We start from the raw sequence: 24,043 nt of genomic DNA on the forward strand, positions 1-24,043 counted from the left end.
ATGAAATAGTCAGGGGGGAGGACTTCTCTCTCTTGCACACACCCCCCCCCCCTTTTTAGTAGATCACGCAGTTGAGATCTCTCCCTCCCTCTCTCTCACTCTCCTGGATCCATCTGAATACAAAACAGGCCTTTTAAAAAGGAAAAGAAAGCAAATGTGTTCAGTGTTTGTCAAGGTGCAGAGAATGGGGAAGAAGGAAGGAAGAGGGACACACACACACACACACAAATGTATGAATAGAATTCAGGAGGGGAGATGAGTTGAAGATGGCTGGCTGGGGAGAAAAAGGAAGGATTCTTTTTTACTTGTTTTCCCCTTCCGAGGGAAAAAAAAACTAGGAAAGGAAGGAAGGGTATTCTCTTGGACTTCTTCCCCAGGGGATATTTCTTCTGTTGGAAATATCAACCTCCCAAGCATTTCACTGTTCATTTGTTAATGTATATATTTGCTAACCTGTGTTCTGTGTGTATGTTGATTTTCCACTTTCTGTAAATTTTTGTTTGGGAGGGGTTATAGATATGTGATTGTACTGAACATGTTCAGACTCAGGACTCCATTTTACATTCAGTGTCTGCTGAACACCTCACTGGAGGTGGATGCAAGTTGCTGTTTGGACTTCAGTAGAGAAGTATGACTTATGGACTTCAGTGAGTACAACTATACCTAAAGACTATGGACTATTGATTAAGAATGATACCCTGTGTACTCAACACATAGAGAACTACATCCTATCTATAACTGAACTTTAATAAGAAGTATGCCTCTATGGCTAATTTGTACAAAACGTTTGTGAGTAAACAAGATAGGTTATTTTCCAAAGAAGGCTTTGTTTTTATCTCTGAGTGCATATTTTAAACTAATAGGTTTCAAGGGAGTGTATATCTTTTGGGCAACTGCAACTGTAATTTCAATTTTAAAGGCACAACCATCCTCTGCTAACCAAATATTTTTTGTAGTGTCATGTCTTTGTTAGTTCATAGACGTTGTTCTTCAGTTTAATGGCTAAGTTACCTGTGTGCCATGACATGAATGCTTATGAATATCACTTGTCCAAAGAGTTGACTTCTAACAAGGCCAAAGAAACAACCATCCTCTGCTAACCAAATATATATTTTGTAGTGGCATGTCTTTGTCCTTGACAGTTCAAAGACATGGTTCTTCAGTTTAACAGCTGAGTTACCTGTGTGCCATTACATGAATGCTTATGAATATCACTTGTTCAAAGAATTGACTTCTAACAAGATCATTCTTTTCTTGACTAGTGGTTTTCAAAAGGTGGTCTCCACATGTTCATAGAGATTCACATTTGCCAAATGGATATGACATCATTTTTCATTTTCAATAAGGTTATTATTGTCATTTACAGTAGAGTCTCACTTATCCAACATTAACGGGCCGGCAGAATGTTGAATAAGCGAATATGTTGGATAATAAGGAGGGATTAAGGAAAAGCCTATTAGACATCAAATTAGGTTATGATTTTACAAATTAAGCACCAAAACATCATGTTTAACAGCAAATTTGACAGAAAAAGTAGTTCAATACACAGTAATGCTACGTAGTAATTACTGTATTTATGAATTTAGTACCAAAACATCATAATGTATTGAAAACATTGACTACAAAAACATTAACTATTAAAAGGCAGACTGTGTTGGATAATCCAGAACGTTGGATAAACAAATGTTGGATAAGTGAGACTCTACTGTATTTCCAAAGGGCTATGTGCCCAGAGACTGGGTGCAGTTATTTTCAATATCTTCTTTTCATTTTGGGCGGGTAGTCACTGGTGGGGGTTTGTGCCCTGTGTAGCTATTTTTGTGGAGCCATCAAGGATCTCTTGAGCCAAGTTCATGGGTCTTTCTATGCCTCTCAATGCCTTTTCTGGGGCGTGCCTTGGAGGAGAAAGACTGTAAATCTACCAGTGTTCACATTTGGGCATATTGAGTATTCCTGCCAAGTTTGGTCCAGATCCGCCATTGTTTGAATCCACAGTGCTCTCTGGATGTAGGTGAACTACAACTCCAAAACTCAAGGTCAATGTCCACCAAAGCTTTCCAGTATTTTCTGTTGGTCATGGGAGTTCTGTGTGCCAAGTTGGGTTCAATTCTATCGTTGGTTGGATTGATTGTAGGTGAACTATTGTTGGTGAACTATAAATCCCAGCAACTACAACTCCCAAATGACAAAAGGATCAGAAAGTTCATAATGGCTGCTGACAATTCGGGCTGAATTTGTCAAAAGTTTTTTTAAAAAAAATCCCCTCCCTCTCTCTCTCTTTCCTCCCCTTCTTCTGGAAGTCTCCGTCTTTTGATTGTGTGTTTCCTGAAAGCAAGGCCAATCATTTCAGTTTATTCACTGGCTAAACTCGACTTGATTGGGGACAAGCATACAAACCACCCATTACGATGTGATATATTATCCAAACAATTTAGTGTATTCATGAGGTAACCTAAATGTGGAGGCTGCAAAATTACCCGTAATCAATTGAAGCAGAGAGTGTGCGTCCCTCTGGGTATCTAACAACTACATCTCTCTCTTCCCCGCCTCCCTCTCCCTCTCTCTCTCTCCCCTCTGTAATAAGGGAGGCATTAAATCACTTTAGAGTTGCACTGTGGAGTACCTGATCATTGGGGCGACGGAGAAAGCTGGACACTGGCACTAGGACGCGGGGACTGAGGAAGGCGCAGGCTCCCTGCCTCTCTCTCTCTTTCTCTCTTTCTCCCTCCTTCTCTCTCCCTCTTTCTCTCTCTGCAGACCCCTTCGCCGGATTCAAGGGGACCCTCATCTGGTCAGAAGACGTGCCCTCGCCCAACACACCGGCTTCGCCTCGCTTCCACCCACACCGCCACCCCTTCTCCTCTCTCCCCCCCCCCCTCCCAAATCCCCCTCCTTTCCTCCTTCTTTTTGGGTACTTTCCTTTTGAAGAAACTAAAACTAAAACCATCTTGCACTACATGTTTGGGAAACCAGACAAAATGGACGTTAGATGCAACACCAACCCGGAGCTGGAAGCCAACCGGTTGTCCAAGAACGGGCATAACAACAACAACCACGCCAACAATAATAATAAAGAGGGCAAGGAAGGGAAAGGCGGCGAGGGGACGCTCTCGACGGCCTTCTTGAAGGAGCAGCAAGGGACTTTTTCAGCTTCCGGCGCCGCCGTGGAAGATTGCAATAAAAACAAATCCAGCTCGACTGATCCGGATTATTGTCGGAGAATATTAGTCCGAGGTAGGAGCGTCGCGTTCTTGTGCCTGAGAGCGTGTATTTGTGTGTGTCTGTGTGTGTGTTTGGAAAGGCAGACTTTTCATTCTTCCCTTTCACTCTCTAGGTTTGTTTCACTCTCTCCTTGTTTTGTTTCACAACTCTGTTTGTTTTGCAATCGAGGCTGGGCACTGGGAGGTGGCTGGATATCCCAGATCGGGCAGTGTCTATTTTGTGTTGTCGAAGGCTTTCATGGCCGGAATGATTGGGTTGCTGTGAGTTTTCCGGGATGTATGGCCATGTACCAGAAGTATTCTTTCCTGACGTTTCGCCCACATCTATGGCAGAGGTGTGAGATCTGTTGGAAACCAGGCAAGTGGGGTTTATATATGTGTGGAAGGTCCAGGGTGGGAGAAAGACACGAATTAAGGAACATGAAAGGCACTGCAGACTAACCCAAACAGAGAAGTCACAGCAGAGCACTTGATGAACCAACCTGAACACAGCATATTATTTGAGAACACAGAAATGCTGGACCACTCTAACAACCACCATGTCAAGCTATACAGAGAAGCCATTGAAATCCACAAGCATGTGGACAATTTTAACAGAAAGGAAGAAACCATAAAAATTGAGTCTGAAATTCCTCTGTTTCCTGCGTGGTGTATATGATTTATATATTGTCTTCATTTTACAGTTTTAGATTTTAGAGTCAAATTCTGTTGAAATTGAAACTGAAATTTTCTGTTGAAAGGGGCAAACCATGAAAATGAACAGAATCTGGTTACCAGTATTTTTAAAAAAACCCTCTAAAATCAGGACAGTAAATAAAGAACAACACTCTGAAAACGGGAATTCCAAACAGGAAACAATCAGGGCCAGCTAACACCTCCCAACAAAGGATTCCCCCAGGCACTAGGCAGCCATATCTTGGAGCTCAAAGGCTATTCAATGCTAATCAAGGTGATTAATTGCAGCATTCACACTTCCAACAGACAAGAGTTCTTATTCCCACCCTGAACATTCCACAGATATATAAACCCCACTTGCCTAGTTTCGAACAGACCTCACACCCTCTGAGGATGCCTGCTTTAGATGCAGGCAAAACTCCGGAAAGAATATTTCTGGAACATGGCCATGCACCCCGGAAAACTCACAGCAACACAGTGTCTATTTTCTCCATGTATTTCTCGTATTGTCATTATTATTGTTGTTATTGATGTTTGTGGGGAGGGAGGCGAATATCTGCCTCGCCTGCCAGATCTTTCCACGTCTTTCACCCCAACTTTCAGGAGACTTCGCTTGCAATGGGGCGCCCCTCTAGTTCCTAGACTTACTTCCCGTTGAACTCAATGGGGATAGGAATGGGACTTCATCGGTAGTTACTAGTTAGCATTCAATGGAGGCGAAAAATAGGTCGGGGTACAAATAAACTATTACTAGTGGGTTGCTGTGAGTTGTCCGGGCTGTACGGCCATGTTCCAGAAGCATTATCTCCTGACGTTTCTGCCCACATCTAAGGTAGGCATCCTCAGAGGTTAAGTATATTGGAAACTAGGCAAGGGAGGTTTATATATCTGTGGAAGGTACATGGTGGGAGAAAGAACTCTTGTCAGTTGGAGACAGGTTGTTGTTGTTGTTGTTATTATTATTATTATTATTATTATTATTATTATTATTATTATTATTATTATTATTATTATTGGAGGAGGAGGAGGAGGAGGAGGAGGAGGTGAAGGACAACCTCTGGAGCTCAATATTTAGAAATACCTCCTGAGAGGGGGTCTGAAGGCCCTTCTGACTCCCCGATTTCGATCCTGGGCAAGGAAACTATTCTTTACAAACCACTTCGGAAGAGACACTCTTAGGGAGCCCATTCCTGACCAGCATTTCGTTCACCTTCAAGAATTGGGGAGAGTTGGGGGTTGAAGGTGGTTTGAAAAAGATGCGAAGTCTTCCCTCGATTGTGATCATTTTTTATAGTTTCCAATAACTAGCAGCTCGATGTTATTGGAAACAAAAGCGAAAAGGAAAAGCCCGTTCATTACATTTTAAAAACATTCCTGCTACATAGTGTTTGGGTTTGTTGTGGTTTTTCTTTTTCCTGTTGGATTCCTTCTTGTCTTACTCTCTTGTCTTCCTCGAAGTCCCCATTGCAGTAATTCCACAAAATCATTTTCTTTTTTCTCTCTCCTCTGCATGCATTTCTGTGTTTAGTTTGGGTTTGTTGTGGTTTTTCTTTTCTTTTTTTCCTGTTGGATTCCTTTCTGAATTACTCTCTTGTCTTTCTTCAAGTCCCCAATGCAATAATTCTACAATACCATTTTTTCCCTTTTCTCTCTCTCCTCTGCATGCATTTCTGTGTTTATTTCTCTCTTTAGGTCTCAAAAGCACCGCTTTTATGTCTTTGCATGTCTGTTATATATATATTTTAATTTCCCAAAAAGAGAGGCACTTAATAAATAAGGCCAAGCAAAAATAGTAAATTATAATAGATCCTAATCCTTAAAATCTGAACTTCTCTTAGGGTTCTTCTACACAGCCATATAACCCAGAATGTCAAGGCAGATAGCCCCACAATATCTGCTTTGAACTGATTTATCTAAGGCCCTTTCCACACAGCTGAATAAAATCCCACATTATCTGCTTTGAGCTGGAATATATGACAGTGTGGACTCAGATAACACAGTTAAAAACAGATATTATGGGGTTTTTGCCATGATATTCTGGAATATAGGGCTGTGTGGAAGGGCCCTTAGATGCAAACTGTGTTGGGGAAAATTGTGGAAAAGACAAGGATGCGGATATGGAGGTGGTGGCGAGATAAGCAACGAAGGGTTTCTTTGGGCGTCATTTGAGGCCCTCCACCCTCACTTTCCCCTTCCTATAAAAAGGAAAGGGCAGCTGGGGGTAAACAGGGACCTGGGTGCCTGCTTTGCACGCACACTAAAAGAGTTAGGTGTGGCCAGCGTTGTGCCTTGTGGTCAAAGAAGAGAGCCACAGTCTCGGTAAATCGAGGACAAGACGGAAGAAAGACATGAACTAACTGGGGCCCCTTTCACACAGCTGAATAAAATCCTACGTTTCCTGATTCAAACTGGAAAATATGGCTGTGTGGACCCAGATAACCCAGTTCACAGCAGATATTGTAGGTTATTTTGTCTTCATATTCTGAGTTATATGACTGTGTGAAAGGCCTCTGGGTTATGGCTGTGTGGAAGGGCTCTAAGCTTTGTTCGGGGAAGATCTTGGAGGGAAGACGGATTGCATTTTCAAGGCCTCGATGTGGGAAGCATACAGCGAATGCTGGGGTCTCCCTGGGATCAATTGACAGGAGAGGCTTTCTGCTTCTGGACGCCTCTTTGGTCTGAATCCTGCCTCCTTGCTTCTCTCTCCTGCCTCCCGGGTTTCCCAGCGCCTCCTTCTCCTATTGCCACCCTTTCTCTCTCTCTTTCTCTCAGATGCCAAAGGCTCCATCCGCGAGATCATCCTCCCGAAAGGGCTGGATCTGGACCGGCCCAAACGGACCCGCACGTCTTTCACGGCGGAACAGCTTTACCGGCTGGAGATGGAGTTCCAGAGGTGCCAATACGTTGTCGGGCGCGAAAGGACCGAGCTGGCCCGGCAGCTCAACCTCTCCGAAACTCAGGTACTCCTCCGGACTGGGCTTCAATCTACACTGACTATCTTGAAATGCAGTTCCAAGCTAGTTCCAAACTTAATTCACACTGGGTTGCTGTGAGTTTTCCGGGCTGCACGTTCATGTTCCAGAAGCATTCTTTCCTGACGTTTCGCCCACATTTATGGCAGGCATCCTCAGAGCTAACGAGGAATGCTGGAAACTAGTCAAGTGGGGTTTATGTATCTGTGGAATGTTCAGGGTGGGAGAAAGAACTATTGTCTGTTGGAGGCAGGTGTGAATGTTGCAATTGGACACCTTGAGTGGCATTGAAGAGCCTTGCAGCTTCAAGGCCTGGCTGATTCCTGCCTGGTGAATCTTTTGTTGGGAGCTGTAACTGGCCCTGATTATTTGCTGTCTGAAATTCCGTTTTCAGAGTGTTGTTTTTTATTTACTGTCCCGATTTTAGAGTTTTTTAATGCTGGTAGCCAGATTTTGTTCATTTTCATTGTTCGTTTCATTTTCTCATCCACAGTGACTATATTGAATGCAGTTCCAAGCTAGATCCAAACTAAATTCAACAGAAAGGAGGAAACCATGAGAATGAACAAAATCTGGCTACCAGCATTTTTTTTAAAAAAAAAACAACAACTCTAAAATCAGGACAGTAAATAAAGAACAACACTCAAAGACAAAGGAATTCCAAGCACGAAACAATCAGGGCCAGCTAACACCTCCCAACAAATGATCCCCCCAGGCAGGAAGCAGTCAGGCTTTGAAGCTGCAAGGTATTTCAAGGCTAATCAGGGTAATTAATTGCAACATTCACACCTACCTCCAAGAGTTCTTTATCCCACCCTGGACCTTCCACAGATATAAACACTTTCCTTGCCTAGTTTCCAATATACCTCACAATCTCTGAGGGTGCCTGCTATAGATGTGGGTGAAAACGTCAGGAGAGAAAGCTTCTGGAACATGGCCATACAGCCCGGAAAATTCACAGCAACCCAGTAAATTCAAACTTCCACCAAAGTGCTCGAAAGAAAAAGAGTGGGCTCCCTGGTTTGTGTAATAATCACCATCTGGGCCTCAAAGTAGTTCCAGGATTTCCTATGTATTCATTTGCAGAGCGATGCCGTTTGAAACTGCATTCAATGGTCAATTTAAATAGGGTCTAAGAGAACCAGATTTCTCCCTCTGACGCACGGCGCAGTGATTCGGATTAGTAGAGAGAGCTCCCGATATTTGTTGGGGTGACTCCACGTTGAGTTCATTCGAGTTCTATCCAAGAAACGGTTTTGCAAAAAAAAAAGTCTCCATAAGCCCGATTCTCAGCTGTATCACTCCAGAGATTTTTTTTTTTTTTTTGCGCACAATTTCCTTGCCAAATGAAGGTCTTAATCATAATCATAATCGTTTGAAGGTGGTCATAACGGGAATGCAGGGGAACACAAATAATGTACAAACCACCTGGAAAGGGGGGGGGGGGGGTGGAGATTAACACAAATGTATTTATTTCGTCACAAGCATTGCATAATAAATAAATAAAAACTGATAAAATACAGGGAGCACAAGCGGCTAAATAATTTTAGACCAAAAACGGGCAACCCACATTGTCTGTAATTTTAAACAATTTTTCTTCTGGGTTGTTGTATGTTTTCCGGGCTATATGGCCATGTTTCAGAAGTATTCTCTCCTAAGGTTTCGCCCACATCTATGACAAGCATCCTCAGAGGTTGTGAGGCATAACAACCTCTGAGCATGCCTGCCATAGATGTGGGAGAAACGTCAGGAGAGAATACTTTTGGAACATGGCCATACAGCCCCAAAAACATACAAGAACCCTGTGATCTCAGCCATGAAAAGCCTTCGACAACAATTCTTCTTCTGAGCATGAGGCAGGGCATTGTGGGCAAGCGGAGATGCGGAGTTGTTTGTTCTGCTCCACAGTCGCACAAGGTGGAGGATTCTTCTAGGTAGTGCCATTTAGCCAGGTTGTCTTTTGATCTGCCCACTCTGTTTCTGAGTCTGTTCAGGGATTTCCAAGTTGCCCATTCTTGGTTTGCCCCTGGAAGAAGACCTTCGTGGGGGGCCATCCAGTTGGGATTTCCTGATTTAGCTGCCCAGATGTATACTCTTGCTGTTGTTGGGGGGACATTAAGAGGAGTGGTGGTTCTCATGAAGCTTTTCCTTGATTTGAGTCTACTGGGAGGAAATGAGACAGACAGACAGAGAGGATTCAAAGTAGGTGGCATTTCCATTTGATCAGATTGGAGAGCCTGTGGAAGCCATTGGTTTCAGTGTGTGTGTGTGTATTGCCGTCTTCACTATTGGCGTTGCAATACATGGACTGAGTAAAAGCTACCGGGGAAGACATGCTAGGATATACGTTTCGAAAGAATTTTTTCAAGACACGGAAACCTTCTCACTGTTCCTGACGAATAATATCCCCTTTGCCCGCAAAATAGAGTCTCACTAAGAATTTAAGATTTAGGCTCGTGTGTGCCCTCGAGTCACTTTATCGACCTATGCCCACCGCGTGCCTTTCTCATAGGGTTTTCTCATTTAAGGAACGCTCAAAAGGTGGTTTTGCCGGTTCCTTTCTCTAAAATATAGCCTACAACACCGGTATTGGTTGGCAGTCTTCCACCCCGGTGCTCAATCGAGCTCTCCCTGCTTAGCTTCCAAGATCAGAGAGGATCTCGTGGATTTAGGCGTGTCACGTTAACCTCTGAACCTGTATACAGTACAGACAGTGAACAAGGACGTGCCCAAGTAAGAACATACACTTTTCCAAATAAGGATGCAAAAATGGGTTGTCAAAGGATTTCGGAAGAAGCCAGGCCTGTGGAGATACCTACCTACCTTGCAGGCCAGAGCGACCTTTGCAGGTTTCACCGTAAGCAAAGCTCACGGGATTGAATGGGGTTTGTTCCCGAGTGGCTCATGGTGGACAAAAAGTCCTCAAGATGTTGCTGTCCAGAAAAGCAAACGGGTGTTGTTTTTTTAAAGTTTTTAAGACACGCGAAGGTCTAGTAGTATGTTTAGGGTACTAGTCTTTAATGACAACCGCGGAGAAAGACGAAATTCAAGCTGCCCAATTTTAAATTGTTTTAGATTTTTAAATTGTTTTAGATTTTAGCCTGTTCTTGTAAACCGCCCCGAGCCCTAGGGGAGTGGCGGCATATAAGTCTGAATAATAAATAAATAAATAAAAACCAGACCCTGGGACCCTGTACTATCCAAGTCTAGGCTTATTTATTCCATAATGATCCGCAGTGCCAGGAAATCCGTACAGACCTCTCCCTAGTTGCCACTGTTGTGTCCTATGCTCCACTTATTCCTTCCATGTCACAATTCTTCTATTTTATTTTCCTTTATAGAGGGTACAGTTGTATTTAACAATACAAAAACATGGCATTATACTCCAAGCTGGCCACTTGGAGTGCCTCTGGTGTTGCTATAAGAAGGTCCTCCATTGCGCTGTGGCAGGGCTCAGGCTGCATTGTCGTAGGTGGTCTGTGGTTTGCTCTTCTCCACACTCGCATGTCCTGGACCCCAATTTGTAGCCCCATTTCTTAAGGTTGGCTCTACAACTCTTGGTGTAGTCTGTTCAGTGCCTTCCAGGTCCATACCTCTCAACCTTACATGGTTGAGGCAGGCGTAAATTCCATGTAATGTAATGGGCTAGTCTAGGCCTGAGAAACAAGCAGGCCCCATTTAGCGCAATGGAAAGTATAGCTAAAATTGCAATGAACGCATGTCCCTTGTGTATAATTTTGCAGTGACGTAAAATAATCGTACCACTTTTGGGTTTTAAAAAAGGAAGGAAGAAATAGGGGCAAAAAAAGATACAACGAGAAATTATAGCCGGACAGATAGACACGTAATATATCAGCAATTTAAAGCAACAGTGGACAGCAGAGAGCAGGACGCTAATATTTTGTAATGTTGCTGTAAATGCGTTTTAGCGATTTCGCTAAAGGGCCACGGAGCCATTCTTGTCCTTCCCAATGCTCTAAATATTTGCGCAAAAATATCAATAATTGGAAAGGGGAGTTAAATGGGAGGAAAAACCCATTCGAGTGGAAATATTTATTGAAGAAGGAAGCCTTAAGAAAAGATGACAAGACGAATATGCCTCTGTGTGTGGGCAGAGATAAAATAAACTTGCAAAAGGACCTCCTCGACTAGGAGGAGGCAAAAGATAGGTTTCTCATTTCTAGTTAAATCTAAAAATAATATCACTGGTCGATTGCTCCACTCAAGCTCATGAAATGGGTTCGGGTTAAGATCTCTTTTAGTTTAAGGGATACTGGGCCTGAGAGAGAGTGGAAGGACTGGGGAGAAAGCGCGAAAGCGAGGCGCAAAGAGAGGTGTGATTTCTTTACCGGAAAGTCCTGTGGGAGTATTCTTCCAAGGTCAAGAGAGAAAGCGAGAAACAATCTGTACCAAAAAAGAGAAAGACTAAGCGCATTAAGGGAGAGGTTTCAGTTTTCTTGAAAAGATGCCTTCCTGTAATAATGACAACAAGCTCATTAGCATTTCTGGCTGTCAGATTTAGCCGAGGTCGGACGACGAAGGAAACAGCCTCCGAAGCCAGAGCGTGGCATGTGATATTGATTTGAGTGAAATCATATTTGAGGTGAAGGAGAAGAGATCTAAAGTCGCTCGAGGGGAGGAGGGGGTGAAAGTGAGAGAGGGATGGCGTTGCAGGCGCCCTTTAACGCGTCTGAAGCCGAAAAACTGGAAGGAGGGGAGCTGAGCCCTTTGGAAACGCTCCAGGACGCGCCAGCTCGTTTTTGCCACACATCAGGCCTGGAGAGAGCAGCCCAACCCGACAGTAAAAAAAAAAAAAAAAAGGAACACTAAAGGCCAAACTGAGGTTTCTACAGATGCTATGAAAGGCTTTGGTTTCAGGCATTGAGCAAGTGGCCCATTCAGAAGAGGCTTGTCTCAAAGCAGAAAGGGGCTGGTGCGCAGATCTCAAATACTGATGGGTTATTGAAATATTCCTTAAGGTGCAAGTAGGACTGTTCCTCCCCGCAAATTCCGGAAAAGGTCGTAGATGATGTAGGCATAGGGGCATTGGAGACCCCATTTCTGTAGAAGCGTCATTGTGGTGCTATTTATTTATTTTATTTAAAAGGACGTTTAAAGAATTAACTGTTGGGTTCTTCTTAAAAAAGACAGACAGACAGAGAGAGACCCCTTTTTCTTCTTCATTTGAACCAGAGTACAGGCGCATTTACTATACTATACTATACTAGAGAAATAATACAGCTTGACCCTACTTTAACTGGCATGGCTCAAACCCATCCCTCTTTGGCAGGGAAGGCTGCCAAAACTACAATGTGCATGGTTCTATTTCATTGAGGCACGACAGTTAAAGTGGTGCCAAACTGCATTCATTCCGCTGTGTGTTTTCCCCTGAACACCTGTGTTCCCTTCTGCCTCTTTCTAAGGAAAGTTAACTCAGGCTGGATCTACACTGCCCTCTGTCCCAGGATCTGATCCTAGATTGTCTTCTGATCCCAGATTATCTGGTAGTATAGATTCATATAATCCTGTTTAAAGCAGATAATCTGGGATCAGATCCTGGGATATAAGGTAGTGTAGATCCAGCCTGACTTGGAAGGATGAGTCGACTTAGGAGTATGACCATTTCCCAGAAGGCCTCTCTCTCTTCCCGTCTACACTGGATGTCTAGGGTCACCACATAAGCAGTGTAGGCCCAGCCCCAGAATCCTACAGTTTTTTTTATTTATTGTGTCAGAAGCGAATTGAGAATACAGTTACAATTATAAAAAAAACACAAGCAAAGTTCAAAACTTGGCATTATACTACATTTCCTTTGACCAGAAGTTGGCCACTTCCAGTGCTACTGGTACCACTGTAAGAAGGTCCTCCACTGTGTATGTGGCAAGGCTCAGGCTGCATCGTAGTAAGTGGTCTATGATTTGCTCTTCTTCACATTTGCATGCCATGGACTTTACTTTAAAGCCGCATTTCTTAAGATTGGATTTGCATCTCATGGTACCAGGGCACAGTCTGTTCACTTCAGCAGCTTACAAGTTGCCCAGTTTCCTGTGTGTGTGTGTGTGTGTGTGTGGGGGGGGGGGGGGGTTCATCTGGAATCAGCCACTGGTTGAGGTTCTGGGTTTTAACCCGCCACTTTTGGACTTTCACTTGCTGAGTTGTTCTTGCTAGTATCTCTATAGATCCGAGGTATCTTCCACACAGCTAAATAAAATCCCACATTATGTTGAACTGGAATATATGGCAGTGTGGACTCAGATAACCCAGTTCAAAGCAGATATTGTGGGGGTTTCTGCTTTTATATTTTGGGTTATATGGCTGTGTGGAAGGGCCCTCATACAGCTATTTCTTGATTTAAGGCTTTGTCATGCTGGCTGATATCTGAACAGAGGATGGGCCGGGCCAGCGATGTTAATAGCTGCTACTTCTCCATGGATATCAGGTGGTGCAATACCGGCTAAACCAGTGGTTCTCAACCTGTGGGTCCCCAGACGGTTTGGCCTTCAACTCTCAGAAATCATAACAGCTGGTAAACTGACTGGAATTTCTGGGAACTGTAGGCCAAAGCACCTGGAGACCCACCGGTTGAGAACCACTGGGCTAAACAGTATAGTTTCTCCAGCTGCCTTAATGTGGTGAGATGTATTCCACACTGGGCATGCTGTATTCCGCAGCAGAGTAGCAAAGTGCAAGGGCCTAGAATGGGAAGAGACCACAAGACCATTCAGTCCTATTCAGATCACAGAATCCAGACTATCTGTTGGAAAGCCTTCTCTAGCAATTTTTAGCTATGATCCTGTTGCTTAATGTCTCCTGTATGTATGTTCTGGTATGCAGCGCCTTTACTACTTTATGGTTCCTGAGAAGTTATAAAAGGGGCTGCAGACCATATGCTCTCTCTCTCTCTCTCTCTCTCTCTCTCTCTCCTTCTGACTATGTGATCTGTTGATCGCTGTTTTGTTATAAGAGAGATGCTCTGGCTGGTTGGCACAGGGAACCATCTCAAACATATCTGAAACTGGACTGATGTATCTGTGTATGCTGAACACATGATGGTTGTGTGTAAACCAAATACAGTATCGTTTTTTTTTTTTTTTTTTACCAAAGTCTATTTCATTTTGTCTCCTGACATGGGAGAGTATTTGGGCACTGAAAAACACTTTTAAAGTTCTGCTGTTTTTATGCACTGGCAAATCTCTGCTTTCCAGAACAGATCAGAGATAACAGATTATTCAGGGCCCTTCTAGACAGGCCCTATATACCAGGATATTATCCCAGGTTTTCTGTTTATCCCAGATTATCTGGCAGTGCTGACTCATATATCCTGGGCTATAGAACCTGTATGGAAGGGTCCTCAGTCCAACAACTGAAACCATTGCCTTGCAATGGTTCTGTTAGTATACCACAAGAGAAGATTCTACTCTAAAGGGTTTTTGGCTCTTTCTCTAAAAGGTTATGCTTTTCTAAAAAGTTATGATCTCCCAAAGTTTATTTTCCAAAAGATTATGAATGTCATTTTCCAAAACACCTTAAACCAAGAAATAGCTTTCTAAGCACCCTCCACAGAGCCATATAACTCAGAATATCAAGGTTGATAATCCCACAATATCTTCTTTGAACTGGTTTATCTGAGTCCACACTGCCATATATTCCAGTTCAAAGCAGATAATATGGGATTTTACACAGCTGTATGGAAGGGTTCTCAGATCTATAGAGATACTAGCAGGAATACCTCAGCAGGCAAGAGTCCAAAAGTGGCAGGTTAAAAATCAGTGGCTAATTCTGGATTAGAAAGTCCTTCCTGGCCACACAGGAGACTGAAGGCGCTCTGGTACCAGGAAATGCCAAGCCAGGCCCCTTCCACACAGCTGAAAAAAACCCCACATTATCTGAGAGAAACCTCCCACAAGAATGGTAAAACATACAACATCCATGCGTCCCTTGGGCAACGTCCTTGCTTCTCTCACAACAGAAACACTTGCAGTTTCTCAAGTCGCTCCTGATACAAAAAATGCTCTGAACTGGAATATATGGCAGTGTGGACTCAGATAACCCAGTTCATAGCAGATATTGTGGGATTTTCTGCCTTCATATTCTGGGTGATATGGCTGTGTGGAAGGGCCCTCAATCTTAAAAAATGGGGCTACAAACTGGAGTCTAGGATATGCGAGTGTGGAGAACAAACCGCAGACTACTTACTACAAGACTATGGAACGGCCTAGTGTTGGGAATCTGGGGGCTGTTAAACTCAAATTACCTTCTTTTGTGAGGGAAATTCCCAGGAAAGACAGCAGAGCGTGTGGAAGTATCTCTTCCAAAACAGCAGGAAAACTTACAGGAGAGAGCTCAGGAAAGCCTTTGTTTTCTTCAGGATGGCAAAGGATCGCAAAGTCAGTTTAAAAGTTTAAAAATATTTATTGAGGTAAAAGAAATCCATTGATGGATAGAAAAGATTTGGAGCTAACTAGCTTATCTAACCTGGTCTAAGACAGGTAGAGGGTCAAAATCCTCTCTGTGAAACAAAAGCAGGAAGAATCATGGCGACCACCGCATGGTGATTCCCTTTCTTCTCTCGGCCATAAAAATTCCAAAGGCTAAATTGAGGAAGTTACATCAAGCCCTAGGAGAGATCACATTTCTAAAATCAACAAAAGGATGGGGTGGATCTAAACAGGACAGGAAGAAGGAAATAAGAGTAAAGCCTATCAAGCATGCATGGGACTGAGGGAAGGTGTCCCTAACCTTGTTCTAGGCTTCCTATCTAACGATAGAGAATTAGGCAGTGCAGGATGACATCTCTTAACACCTAGACTATGATTCTGGATGACGTGTTTTAACATTGGAATGTATTTGATCTATGCTATTTTGCATGCACTAATTTTAATCTGGTTTTATCTGTTGTTTATATTTTAAGGCACTGACAAGTGCCGTTTGTAAGCCGCCTTGAATCCCCCTCGGGGTAGAGAAAAGCGGAGGTAAATAAATAAATTGGGTGACCTTGTGCCTCTGCTCTCCTCCCTCCTCAGGTCAAAGTCTGGTTCCAGAACCGCCGCACCAAGCAGAAGAAGGACCAAGGCAAGGACTCGGAGCTGAAGTCGGTGGTGTCGGAGACGGCGGCCACGTGCAGCGTGCTCCGGCTCCTGGAGCAGGGCCGCCTCCTCTCCCCGCCGGGCCTGCCGGGCCTCCTCCCGCCCTGCGCCGCCGCCGCCACCACCGCCGCCGCCTTGGGCTCGGCCTTGCGGGCGCCCGGCCTGGGCGGGGGCTCGGGCGGCGGGACGGGGGCCTCGGGGGGCTGCTCCCCTCACCAGCCCTCCGTCAGCAGCGGCGCCGTGGGCCCGGGACACCCTTCCCCGCCGGGCCCCCCGCCGCCTCCGCCTCACAACCTCTTCAGCCTGCCGGTGCCCTCGCTGCTGGGCTCGGTGGCCGGGCGGCTCTCCTCGGCGCCCCTCATGGCCGGCTCGCTGGCCGGGAACTTGCAGGAACTCTCCGCCCGCTACTTGAGCTCCTCGGCCTTCGAGCCTTACTCGAGGACGGCCAGCAAAGAAGGCGCCGAGAAGAAGGCCCTGGACTGACTGGGCGACGCTTGATACTGCTCTCGTCCCCTCTTTGTGGCGATTATTTATGGAATATCCATCCACCTAGAGTGAGGCGTCCCTCATCGTGGCCACACCACAGACTCCCTCCTCAGTCCTTACATTTCCCGTCTTCCCAACAACATGGCCTCTCTTTTCCTCGCCCGCCTGACCCTCTCGCCCTCAGCTTCTCTTGTCTTCGTCTTGTCTTACGAAGGACAGCGCATTTTGTTTTGGGATCTCAGTTCAGTGGAAGAGATGGAAAACAAGGAATCCCTCGCCAGCCACGGAAAACACGGAGACTATGGCGACAACAAAATAGACCAGCCAAACCCCAACTTCCCAGGAGCTCTGGGAGCCCTTCCACACAGCCCTATATCTCTGAATATCAAGGCAGAAAATCCCCCAATATCTGCTTTGAACGGGGTTATCTGAGTTCACACTCAGACAATGTGGGATTTTCCGCCTTGATATTCAGGGATATAGGGCTGTATAGAAGGGCCCTGACTTGCCAGCCAAATTCCCCAAATTGGTGAGAGAGAAAGGCGCCGTCTCTCTCTCTGTGTATATTTATATGTGTGTGTACGTGTGTGTATGTATATATATGTGTACACACACACACACACATACATACACACACACACACAGATGCCGCCTTTCTTTCCCATATATGTGTGTGTGTGTGTGTGTGTGTGTTTATATATACATATATATAAACACACACACATATATAATCTTTTGATTTAGGCGGGAAGAACTGAGTAAGGGAGAGTCGCTGTATATAAGGTATATGCATCTATTCTCTCTCAGAGTCCTTTCACACAGCCATATAACCCAGAATATCAAGGCAGAAAATTCCACAATATCTGCTTTGAACTGGGTTATTTGAGGGCCCTTCCACACAGCTGAATAAAATCCCACATTGTCTGCTTCAAACTGGAATATACAGCATTGTAACCCAGTTCAAAGCAGATAATTGTGGGATTTTCTGCCTTGATATTCTGGGTGATATGGCTGTGTGGAAGGACCCTGGGTCCACACTGCCATATATTCCAGTTCAAAGCAGATATTGTGGGGTTTTCTGCCTTGATATTCTGGCTGTGTGGAAGGACCGTGGATTATCTCATATCCCACTTGTCAGAGCCTTTGGGAAAAGGAGAGATAGGGAGAATGGAGGGAAGGCGAATTATGAGAGAGAAAGAAGTCTTGGTTTGGTAGAAAAGGGCGAGCTTTGTGCTTATTTTAACCTCAGCTGGGTGGTGCTGCTTGAAGAGGGATTTTCAATGTTTTGGTTTAGGCGGGAAGGGCTGAAGCCCCTTCCACACAGCTGAATAAAAGCCCACAATTTCTGCTTTGAAGGTGAATATATAATAATAATAATAATAATAATAATAATAACAACAACAACAACAACAACATTATCTCCCCCAAGGTATTCAGGGCGGTTTCAACATGAGTGCGAAACAACATACAATAACTTAACACAGCAAAATAAACACATCGTAAAACAAGACAAAGACAATTCAGTTAAAATAAGCAATCATAGAATCTTCGATAGAGGGGGCGGGAATCATTAGTCAGGGCAAGGTTGACAACGACATGGTCCTTTTTAAGAATAAGGTAACTTATACAACATATCTTAGGGCCAAGAGGTGGGCAGTATATGGCAGTGTGGACATAGATAACCCAATTCAAAGAAGATATTGTGGGATTTTCTGCCCTGGTATTCTGGGATATAGGGTTGTGAGGCCCCTTCCACACAGCTGAAAACCCCACATTTTCTGCTTTGAACTGGAATATTCGTAACTGTGGACTGAGGTTCCTTCCACACAGCCATATAACCCAGAATGTCAGGGAAGAAAATTTCACTATATCTGCTTTGAGCTGGGTTATCTGAGTCCACATTGCCATATATTCCAGTTCAAAGCAGACAATGTGGGATTTTATTCAGCTGTGTGGAAGGTCCCTCAAATAACCCAGTTCAAAGCAGATATTGTGGAATTTTCTGCCTTGATATTCTGGGTTATATGGCTGTGTGAAAGGACCATGAGGGAGAATAGATGCATATACCTCATATACAGAGACTCTCCCTCACTCAGTCCTTCCCGCCTAAATCAAAACATTATACATATGTATATACATATATATGGGAAAGAAAGGCGGCATCTCTCTCTCTCTGTGTGTATGTGGGTGGGTGTATACACATATATATACATACACACACGTATAAATATACACACAGAGAGAGCCGTCTTTCTCTCACACACAATGGCTGCCCACCAATTTGGGGAATTTGGCTGGCAAGTCTAAGGCCTCTTCCACACAGCTGAATAAAATCCCACATTATCTGCTTTGAACTGGAATATATGGCAGTGTGGACTGAAATAACCCAGTTCAAAGCAGATATTGCGGGATTGATAGTCTGGGTTTTATGGCTGTGTGAAAGGGCCCTAATACACCGAAAACAGACCCCTCGCATTTATTTATGTTTGAATGTGACTTCAAAAGGATGACACTTCCATTTTTGTCTTGGCTTGGGGTTCATATCCCATCCTGAAGGCATCCCCCTTTCCCTCAAGCACAATTGGAAGGGAAACTTTGAGACACGAAAATAAAAAGACACCCTTAAAACTCCATCTCTTTTCCATGGCGTTAACCTTCCAAGACCTTGCAGTCTGTATTCCAAATAGGAGTTTGGGATTTCCCTTTTCCCTCAAAGGCAGCTAAAGGCATGAGGCAAAACCTATTCCGACTCAGGGCCCTTCCACACAGCCATAAAACCCAGAACATCAAGGCAGAAAATCTCGTATCTGTTTTGAACAGGGTTATCTGTGTCCACGCTGCCATATATTCCAGCTCAAAGCATATAACGTGGGATTTTATTCAGCTGCGTGGAAGGGGCCCCAGAAATGTTTCTTCACCTCAAGGGCACGTTGTTGTGGATTTTCTTCCAACTCGCTTCCCGCCAAAACAAACAAACACCTCAAAAAGGCCTCTACATTTGAATTTCAACTGTAATCTTTATTCTATCACGCAACCCAGATGAAAGAAGGTGGAAACAAGCTTTTCTGGAGACGAAAATCTGGAAGAAACCAGGGCTATGTTAACTCGTTGCTGGTGGCTTCAAGTTCAGAGGGGCGATGAATCCAGTCCAGGGTTTAAAAAATCACAATAGGAAATGGAGGGGGTCAAATATCGCCTCTTTCCCGCCTGAATCCAAATTTAAACTCCTGAAAGGCCAAATAAATAAAAAACAACAAAACCCCAAGAGGCCGATGGCGATGTTTGGAGAAAGGTGTACACAGGAAAACTTGAATCTTTTCAACTCTCTGGAGGCTCTAGCATATCGCTTTCTAAAAATCATAAACCCGACCTTAAACTGGGAACTTTTTGACCACCTTTCCCTCCCTAAAAGGCTTCCCCTTCAAGTTGAAACCAATGCAAAATGCAACGAACGTATTCTAGAATTGGATTTTGTACCGAGAGAAACAAAACAAAAACACTCTTCTGATGTTTCTAACTCTGCATCTCTTGATCACCCCGTCTCTCTTTTACACGAAATCCCAGGATTTGAAATTGGTTAGGAAACAAAAACCAAGGAAAAACATTTAGCTAGTTCGGCTATTCAATTTTTCTCTCCCTCCCAAAAAGAAACATTTGAGTGCGTCGCGTTTGCAGACTGCGACGACACATGTGCCACCAAACTTTTGAACCAAAAAGGAAAAAAAGTGGAATTGTTGATGTAGTGGATAATAATAATAATATAGCATTCAATCTTAGACCCAGAAGAGAGAGCGAGAGAGCGCGTCCTGAGGGCGCAGCACGAAACGCGCCCTCCTCGTCGTGGTTTTATTGTAAATTATTTGCGTCTGAAGTTTCTAGGCAACTAGTGATGGAAAAAACATGAATGAAGGGTGCGACCGTCCCCTCTTCGACTAACCCTTGTTCTGAATTTTTGAATGTTTTGTATTTATGTGGTGAGAGTGAAATATATTCTATCTATACCATGACAAGAGTTAGGTATTCTTTGCGTCTCCTGTGTCGTGCTCTCCAAAATAGGATCTGCTTTTTTTTTTTCCTGGAACCAGATTGCTGTTAAATGTGGACAACAGTATACCTTTTTGTCAAATGTTAATTTCAGGGTCCTTCCACACAGCCATATAATCCAGATTATCAAGGTAGAAAACCCCAAAATACTTGCTTTGAACTGGGTTATCTGAGTCCACACTGCCAAATATTCCAGTTCAAAGCAGAAAATGTGGGATTTTATTCAGCTGTGTGGAAGGGGTCTCAGATCTGCCATGCTTAAAGCACGGAATATATAATATAAAGCTTTCTCTCTCCGTTTTTGCTTTTTGATTCTAAGTGTTATACCTCCTAACTTGCGGACATGCCTCAAGCTGGTTATATTTTTGATACGTATGATTCTGACAGATTTCTCCAACGGATTGCTTCAAAATCTGTTTTCTACTAGTCCATATTTACAAACGAGAGAAATATTATAGGAAAGAAAGGGGGGCTGTTTTAGAAGAAATATCCATAATGGGTCTGATCCTGGCCTCAAATTCTCTGAGAGCATGGAATCTCCTGGCAGTGCCTCCTTTGCCATAGGAAGCACAATGAGCGACTGTGTAGAAAGGTATAAACAATGTTCAGTTTCTGCTCCGCTTTCCTTAACCACTGCAAGGACAAACTGACCTGACTGGTGCTTATTTTACAAATCTCCATCATCCTTAAAAGCTCAGTGGAAAGAGAAGTGTCTGAGTCTTGTGTTCATGAACAGAAGAAAATATCCTGCTAAACTAGGTATGGGCAAACCCAGGCCCAGGCCGGATGCGGCCCCTTGGGCTCTTTTCTCAGGCCCTCCTCTTTCTCACCACCCTATCCTTCCTTCTCTTTTTCCTTCCTCCTTCCCTCCCACACTTCCTTCCTTACCTCTTTCTCCCTTCCTACCCTCTCTCTCTTTCTACTTCCTTCCTTCTCCCTTTTCTCCCTCTTTCCACCCTCTCTTTTTCTCCTTCCTTCCTTCCCTTTTATCTTTCCTCCCTCCCTCCCCTCCATCCCTTCCACGCTTCCTTCCTTCTCTTTTTTCTTCCTCCTTTCCTCCTGGGGGATATCTAGCTGGGAGAAGAGAAGGTAGGGAGGGAACATGAGAACCATGTTTCAAGATTTAAAAAGATGTCCCATTGAGGAGTTGGGGGGGAAACTGACTTTCTGCTGCTCTAGAGACCAGGGCACAAGGGGGCAATGGGTTCAAATTGCAGGGAAAGAGATTTGAGTGAAAAGATTAGAAAGAACTTCCTGAGAGTAAGAGCTGTTGGAGAGTGGCATAGACTGCCTGGGAGTGTAATGGAGTCTCCTTCTCTGGAGGCTTTTCCCACAGAGGCTGTCTATTGGGAGTGCTTTAACTGTGCCTCCCTGCACGGCAGGGGGTTGGACTGGATGGCCCTTGGGTGTCTCTTCTAGTTCTAGGATTCTAGGATTATATATCAGGAGTAGGTAATATGGGGTCTCAGGGTTGTATGTTTTCCGGGCTGTATGGCCATATTCTAGAAGTATTCTCTCCTGACGTTTCGCCCACATCTATGTCAGGCATCTTCAGAGGTTGTGAGGTATGGAGAAACTCAGCAAGGAAGGTTTATATATATCTGTGGGAAGTCCAGGGTGAGGGAAGAACTCTTGTCAGTTGGAGGCCAGCTTGAATGTTGCAGTTAATCACCCAAATTGGCATTGAATGGCTTCATCTACTGGCTACTTTCTGCCTGGGGGCATCCTTTGTTAGCTGCCTCTAGTTCCCATGTCTCAGAGTGTTGCTTCTTATTTACTGTTCTGATTTTTTAGGTTTTTAATACTGGTAGCCAGATTTTGTTCATTTTCATGGTTTCCTCCTTTCTGTTGAAGTTGTCCACATGCTTGTGAACTCAACCAGAGAAATCAGCCATAGCAGAGCACCTGATGAACCAACCTGGACACAGTATATTATCTGAGAACACCAAAATGCTTGAACACTCCAACAACTATGATGTCAGACTACTACAGAGAAGCCATTGAAATTCACAAGCATGTGGACAACTTCAACAGAAAGGAGGAAACCATGAAAATGAACAAAATATGGCTACCAGTATTTAATAAACTCTAAAATCAGGACAGTAAATAAAGAGCAACACTAAAAAAACCCAGAGGAATTCTAGGCATGAATCAATCAAGACCAGCTAGCATATCCCAACAAAAGAATTCCCCCAGTCAGTAAGCAGCCAGACTTTGAAGCTGAAAGGCTATTCAATGCTAATCAAGGTGGCCAATTGCAACATTCACACTTGCCTCAAACAAACAAGAGTTCTTTTTCCCCATCCTGAATATTACACAGATATATAAACCCCATTTGACTAGTTTCTAACAGACCTCACAACTTCTGAGGATGCCTGTCACAGATGAAGGTGAAACATCATGCAGAAAAGAATGCTTCTGGAACATGGCCATACAGCCTAGAAAACTCACAGCAATCAATGGATGGAGGCATTTCAGAGACATCAGCTCTTCCTTGCTTCTTTCTTTCCTTCTTTCCTTCCTTCTTCCCTTACTCCCTCCTCTTTTCCTCCCTTCCTCCTCCTTTTTCTTTCATTTCATTTTTCACTTTCATTTTTCATTTTAGTGAGAGCAGGACCCATTCATTTATTCAATTTGATTAGGAATTAACAAAAGATTTTAAGATGAAGTGAGCAATTAGGAGAAAATTAATGGATGCTGAAGTTAGCCAGTTTTTTAATGAAACAATCAATCTCTCCCATTTTGAGAATAGGTCCAGCTTGAAATGTGTTTTAAAGATGTGAATGTCTAAAATCAGAAAGAATGTGAAAGGATGAGGCACTAAACCTCAGCTGCAGACACAATAACATGAGAGCAAAGTCCATTGACTTTCTGGACAAAAGGTTGATGGAATGTATAGGCTCAATATTTCACAGTAAGCAAGTTTACTGCTTCAGGTTACAAAAAAGGGGATTTGACTTAAGTGAGAAGAACAGCTTAATGTCAATGAAAACATGAGATATGAGAGAGGGTTTTGCCTAAATCAGAGAAAGGGGAGGAAAGCCCACTTGTGATCACAAGGATCTTTTAGTAAAAATGTTTCTTTCTGAAAATGATTGACATTCCTTCCAGTCAGATATTTCTGATATACAGAAGTGAAGAATGTAAAGGATATTGCATGTCAAAACCTTAGACAAATCCTGCTGCAGGCCATACCCCCATTTTGCTTATTATGATTATCTCTATTTTCTCATTATGAAAATATGAATTTGTGTGAAATAGCTCGGTTTGGTGGTTGGGAAGAGCACTTTGTTTCTTGCCATCTCATCTTAAAAAAATTAAAAGTAAGTTATGGATACACAGAGAGGCAATTACATTCTGCAGTGGAAATATTTCAATTAATGTACTGGTGCAGCATATTAAAGCTCTGAGCTGCTGAACTTGCAGACCAAAAGGTCGCAGGTTCAATTCCGGGGAGCGGAGTGAGCACCCACTGTTAGCTCCAGCTTCTGCCAACCTAACAGTTCGAAAACATGCAAATATGAGTAGATCAATAGGTACTGCTTTGGCGGGAAGATAA

The 24,043-nt window shown here is 43.7% G+C and overlaps 1 protein-coding gene across 1 annotated transcript; it reads left to right on the forward strand.

The window, feature by feature from the left end:
• The first annotated feature begins 542 nt into the window (after window positions 1-542).
• Window positions 543-20,444, forward strand: vax1 (ventral anterior homeobox 1). Its single transcript, XM_062975661.1, has 3 exons — window positions 543-3,234; window positions 6,669-6,856; window positions 15,892-20,444. Exons 1-3 carry the CDS (start codon window positions 2,958-2,960, stop codon window positions 16,435-16,437), a joined length of 1,011 nt encoding a protein of 336 aa, XP_062831731.1. The 5' UTR covers window positions 543-2,957; the 3' UTR covers window positions 16,438-20,444.
• The last annotated feature ends 3,599 nt before the right edge of the window (window positions 20,445-24,043 follow it).

This window comes from Anolis carolinensis, chromosome 3, assembly GCF_035594765.1.
Source record: "Anolis carolinensis isolate JA03-04 chromosome 3, rAnoCar3.1.pri, whole genome shotgun sequence".
In the NCBI taxonomy this organism is placed as follows: Eukaryota; Metazoa; Chordata; class Lepidosauria; order Squamata; family Dactyloidae; genus Anolis; species Anolis carolinensis.